The sequence below is a fragment of the Trachymyrmex septentrionalis genome, unplaced genomic scaffold (assembly GCF_001594115.1).
Source record: "Trachymyrmex septentrionalis isolate Tsep2-gDNA-1 unplaced genomic scaffold, Tsep1.0 scaffold87, whole genome shotgun sequence".
Lineage (NCBI taxonomy): Eukaryota > Metazoa > Arthropoda > Insecta > Hymenoptera > Formicidae > Trachymyrmex > Trachymyrmex septentrionalis.
In genome coordinates this window covers 1,065,266-1,071,516 of record NW_017306059.1, presented here as the reverse complement: position 1 = coordinate 1,071,516, position 6,251 = coordinate 1,065,266, and the positions used below count along the sequence as shown (strand labels likewise).

At 34.3% G+C, this 6,251-nt stretch overlaps 1 protein-coding gene across 1 annotated transcript in view; it reads left to right on the top strand.

Annotated features, from left to right (window-relative positions):
• Positions 1-271: 271 nt before the first annotated feature.
• LOC108755385 (apolipophorins) overlaps positions 272-6,251 on the top strand; it is a 36,809-nt gene continuing 30,829 nt past the window's right edge. Inside the window, exon 1 of the mRNA XM_018498335.1 lies at positions 272-420. Within this exon, the coding sequence (XP_018353837.1) occupies positions 351-420 (70 nt within the window). The 5' untranslated portion in view covers positions 272-350. The remainder of the gene's footprint in view (positions 421-6,251) is intronic.

Here is a 6,251-nt window from a genome sequence, read left to right as displayed (position 1 = left end):
CGCTTAATTAAACGGGTGCATTTAAACAACGTCCGTTCTGGTCTAATCTTCCATAGACGCTAGGAAAATTTCGATAAGTCTTTCTCCGTCAATGCTTGGTTAAGAGATCTCTTTATCTCTTGCGTCGTGATGGTAATGGTGGAGCCTCGGACCCGGGGAGCGAATGTACGAGTGATCCAGCATGCATAGGAAAGATTTATAAGCACGGGTGGGGAGCTGCGAGAGCATAAAAGCACGCACGAAGAAAAGCGCAGACGCTTTTTGTATTCGCCCGTGGCCGCCGATCGTGTCATCGCTGATTGTGCGAGAGTAGTGTTAAAGTAGTTTGCGGTTCTCGGGGAGAGAAAGCCATGGGGCTCGCGAGGGCGACCGTCTTCGCCGGCTGTCTCCTTCTCTTCCTGACGGTCGACGCCTCAGGCAGTAAGTAAAGCGGAAAATGCGCCTCGCCGTTCATCCCCTTTCTGCAAAGTACTCCGGTACTTTATGATTTACCCTCTAAAGAGCTGGACAGCCGTTTCTCTCTTTCTCTCTCTCTCTCTCTCTCTCTCTCTCTCTCTCTCTCTCTCTCACATACACATACCACACACCACACACCACATACACACACACACACACATTGTACACGTTCTTTCTTCAATGATCACAGAAGCATAAAAGTTATAAGACCGAGGAAGTACCGATTCCTTTTCCTAAATAGAAAACTTTTCTCGGTTGAAAAATGATAATATTGAGAAAAAGAGAAAACTAAGTAAATGTATTGAGGATAGATCTCGTGTGTAAGGCGATACATAAATATTCTTATAGATTCTACTGAAAAGAATGCAGAGTTTTTAGTTTTAACTTCGTAACTTTCATACTTCCATCGATAGAAAATAGTTAGGGAAGTAGAATAGCTGAACACGTTCAGAACGAGAAAAAAAAACTTTGCGCACGCAAATTACAAAGCAATATGTCTATGAGTAATATTCCTTACTTTCCAAGAATAATTTCCAAGAACCGATTACAAATGTACTCATACGTTAAAGATTTAATTTGAATTGTTTATGAATTGAATAAAAGGAATTATCATAAATATATAATTGATACAGTATTTGTACAAGTGCATAATTATTTTAGTGATAAACAGTATATGAGATTCTCTCGGATTATTCCTTCGAGCGATTCTGTTTTGATATCATAATAATACTGTTTTACGATATTCTGCATTCACGTCAGTATTTTAGTTGTATCTCGTATTGCAGTACAACGTTATGATTAAATTATTGATATTTCTAAGGGCGCTCGTAAAGTTGGCGTCTAGTTGCACGTTTAACACTCGAATGCAAAGATTTAAAGGTCCACGTTCTCCCTTGTGGACCTTTCAAGAAGACCGGATGACTTCGATAAGTCTTAATTTTTCTATCAAATTAAAGATTAATGTACGAGTGTTGATAGAAAGGGTCAACGCGCCCGGCGCAGTCAGGTTTGAATATCATAAGGTTACTCGCTGTGTCAAGGATAGAGATTATCGTCGCAAATGGATGTCGAAATCCGTGATATTTTCGTAAACTACAGAATCCCGAAAAATTGATAATTTGCAGAAACTTTGTTCGCACCATTGTTCCATTGGTAATTAACGCGAAAAAAGAAACTATAGATAACAATGTGCTTCTTTTTTATGTATTCATTTATTATAATTATGATTAATGAAAATTTATCTTTGACGTAGCCATCGTGACGTATTTACTTGATATGACATTAGATTCATCTTAATCTCCCTCGTAATAGCGAGGGAAAAATGTTGGTCTTTTGTGCAAAATTCTGTTTCTTTTATCATCTTTAGCGATGGTAATTCATTCATTGACATGATTTTATTTGCATTATCGACATATAATTTTTCATTTTCTGCTAAATTACATTTTATTCCAGATTTTAATTAACAATCAAAGTCGATACCTCCGCGCGCGTGTTTCTTTTATGTTTGTGAATGAAGTATGGAACTTTTTATCGGCGAACGTGTTTAATGCTTTCTTATTACTGGAAGAAGATTAAAGAAAATTGTTCTTTCGATTACATTACCGGAATAAAGGAAGAGAATGCTGGAGGCTTCCATTAACAAATAAGAACGTTTTAGATTGAATTATGTTTCAAGCAAAATGTAACGACCAGTGAAGTAACTTGCGAAAGATAGTTATAGATATACGGAAAATCAGTTCTTTAATTTTCTGCAAAATTGCAGCGAATAAGTAATGAATGGTATGAATGAAACACTTTTTAGCGAGCGCTCTTTTTTAAATAAACGTAATGAAAGTGGAGGTATTAATTTACAAATATATTCGTGTATAGAATATGAATAAAAATAAATGTATAATCCACCGGTTAGTTACAGATTATTATTATTCCATCCGGCAGGGAGCTGGCGATAAAATATTGCTTATTCTGTAATAGTCGATTTTATATTTTTACTCTCTCAAACTTGATATGAAAAACTCCCCGTTATACATGCCATTGATAACTTTATCATGTCTTTATATTTCTTTCTTTAATTAGTGTTGCTCGAGTTAATCTTAAGTTGTCGCCTGCATTAGTGCATACTAACATACATGTATATACTAACACACATATATATGTACATTAAACAGTCACATAAGATACATAACGATCATTTATGACCTTTTTTATGAAACGTCTCAGAATGTGAGACTTTCCAGACGTTAGGCATTTACTTTCGAATTTATGTTACCGCGTATTGAATGTAAAATTATAAGACTCGTAATACATTTTTTTAAATTAATTATAATAAAGAAACGGCTCCAATAATTAAAAATCAAATAATACAATAAGGAGTTACAAGCTAATTACAATTAATATTTATATCAAGAGTCTACATATTCCAGTTTAAATTTACTATTTGCTAATCTTGATAATGATCTCGTGTTAAGTCGAAATGTCTGTTTATAAATTATATTTAATTATGATTTTTTAATTGCAATTAGCTTTTTATTATATTACTTACGTTTTCTTTTTTACTTTTTTTCACATGCAAGTAAATTATCGATTAAAATAAAGCCTGCGGCACACGATGCTTTTTTCTACTAGATTGCTTTCATTTAAATAAATTATTGGAATGCACAACAGAACGCAGAATTTTAAAACATACATACGTGTGCCGCAGGCTATGTTCGAAATGACAGGGCTCGGTGATCAATATCGCTTACGGCATGAATATACTATCGCATTTCTAATGATGGAAGCAATTAACAAAGTTTGCGAAGAAGCGGAACTCGAACGGTGACGAACGCGGAATTCTCTTGCATTCTAGAAGTATAAACGAAATAGTTGTTAAAGAGTTCGCGTATGGCGAACTATCGGTGCTCGGAACGAGGTCCGTATCATTGAAACGATTACAGGTCCCCCGTGTTCGACCGGACATTTGGTAAATTGATCTGACGTCCCTACATCCCAGTAAAATAGATCCGATCTGACCGTTGCGACGTAACAAACGTTCTTTCACCGCCGCGCTTTAAAGTACGTAAAGGGAGCATATAAACGATACGGGACACCGCCGGTTCTCTTCGCGACACTCTCATTCCAAGCAAAATGGCATCGAGCGAAATCCGATTGCGATCGTCGCTTTCTGCCGGCACGATGATACGTTTTTCCAATTGACTCGGCGCTACGCGGTCGCCGTATTTTTTCCGAAACGCCGGAAAATAGAAACAATGCCGCGAGAACTGGATTTTTTTCATATAAATATTCCTACAACTGCAACATCTCCCCGTTATATCGAGTCACTCAACGGCTATTGAAGGCGCATTAAATTCCGTGATAAATGATTACAATGGCGCGCCTGTATGCGAGAAATGGAAATGCGATTGTCGGGTTAAAAATACGAACAGAGAATGCGGGTTCATCGAGAAGAAGGATCGACGTTTAAACACGCTGTGAAATAATGCAAGAAAGATACAGCGCCCCTGCGCGAGTATGAAATATGAAAGTGTATACTCTCTGTCGTTCACCGTGAATTTGCATAATGCATACGTTTAAGTAATATAACGAGAACGGAGCACCTCTAATCATGCAGCGCACATTGGGGAGCAAGCAACGCGAGAAATTATGGTTGCAATTGTTAGATTACGGCAAAATCCCGGCGAGAGTCTCTCTCTAAGCACGCCGGTACGTTTCATGTTGTATCCACTATACATCTGTCGGCGTTGCATTATTTAGATGAAATAACATTTAAAGAGCATAATTATAAATTGGATTCAGGAATTGTGTTCTGCGTATATTTGTATAATTTCGAGATGTCTTTCTGAAAAGAAATTTAAATTATAAAAATATTTAAATAAATACATATTATTTCTTTAATTTCCAAAATATTTTTTCGGTCAACAAATCTAAATAAAAATTTTATTAAAATCTATCTAAATATACAGATAAAATAAGTTTATCTATCTATGTATCTACAGAATAATTTACAAAATGTTTAATCGATTGTATCTAAAAATAATCAGCCGTATCTATAAATACCTTGTTTGTCGCTCGGAAAAACTTGATTTCAAATCAAAGGGTAAATAGAAACGCGGAAGATAAGAAGCAATGAAGAAAAATAAAAGTGCTAATACAATTTCAAAGGATTTTCTTCGTATCGGATTTCTTTTGGATAAAGTGACATTTCAACGATAATAATAAAGGGGAATCGCTGCATGAAAATTTCAACGAAACTTGTAGATTATCATCAAAATAACGACAATTAGCAAAAGGCGATTGTTCACAGCATCATTGCAGAGAAACAATATACATCTTCACCGAATAGATTCATCCTTCTTTTAGTCTATTCTCGCGCGCGACTCCCACTTTCCTCCACCTCCTCCTCCTTCTCTTTTCGCACGCGTCGTTCTTTATCCCTTTGTTATACCTTTGTCCCTATTGAAGGAACGCTTCCCTTTTCTCTTGTTACACCTCATCTATCTCTTTTTCTCTTCATTTATTCGGTCACTGTTACTTTACTATCTCTCTCTCTTTCTATCCTTTTTCTTACGTCATCATCGTCTAAATAAAGTGTAATCTGAATATTTTATTTATTGTGTCTCTGGTCACATCATTCTTCTAGAAAAAATTAATTAATGTATTTTTTCTCATTTATAAAAGAAGTATTTTATGCTCTTTCTGCCTTAGCGACAACAGAAGATTCTTAGTAGAGTTTCGTTATTAGGGTGACCAGATTTAACTTAAGTAAACTAAAGAACATTCCTTATTGAAAAATAGGACAAAAAAGAGGACATTTTAGATTAAATTCTAATATAAAGTAAGTAGTATATTTGAATTCAAAAATAGAAGAAAAAGAGTACATTTAAAAATCCTAAGAACATAAAAACATATATTTAGTATCTGTTAGCAAAAAAAAACGGCTTTAATATAATAATCCCTAATAATTTTTAAATTTTCTATCATAGATATATAATAATAATCTATAATAGTAATTAGCTTACTATGTATTTTATGTGCAATGGACTTCATAATCTCCGGTCCTCTTGCTCTCTCTCAAAATAAGTACCAAAAAGAGTACTTCCCAAATACATTGAAAATCCAGCTGGACGTCCTCGGACGCTTCAAAAAAAAAAGTATGGGAAAGAGTTCAGGAAAAACCGGACTTCTAGTCCCCTATTCTTTATATGCAATGGTATACGTTTCTAGACGAATTGTGAAGATTAGATTTAACTGCTTCCGCTGCGAGATAGTTTGATTGCTTCAACGGAAAACTCTAATTGTCGTACAAGTAAATAAATACAATTACATAACTCGCTTTTTTGTTTTCTACTTTTTGTTCTGCTATTTTTGTAGAGTTGAATATTTTGATCGAATCACACAAATTAATTTTTACTCAATTAGAGTTTTTGTCGAGCAAATAATTATGTAACTACAAAGTGTGTTGAAAACTTTGTATGCACGCTTGTTTTTCGCTACGATTAATCTTAATAAGATATGAGGTAATATTTAACTGTAATCTGTCTGATACGTATAACCTATCGTTAATAAAAAATTTATATATATAAAAAAACGGTCTTATTTCTAATCTTATTATTGAAAAATTTATGTTTGTAAGTATATTTTTTTCTTAATTTACATATAATGTAGCAGTACGTTAGATATACTTCTAAAGAAAATTGAACAACTTCGACTCCGCGTTAATTCTAAGAGAAGTAGAACTCAAGAAAAAAGTAGAACTTTAAAATTTTGAAAATAATTGAAGTAACAAATATAATGAATAA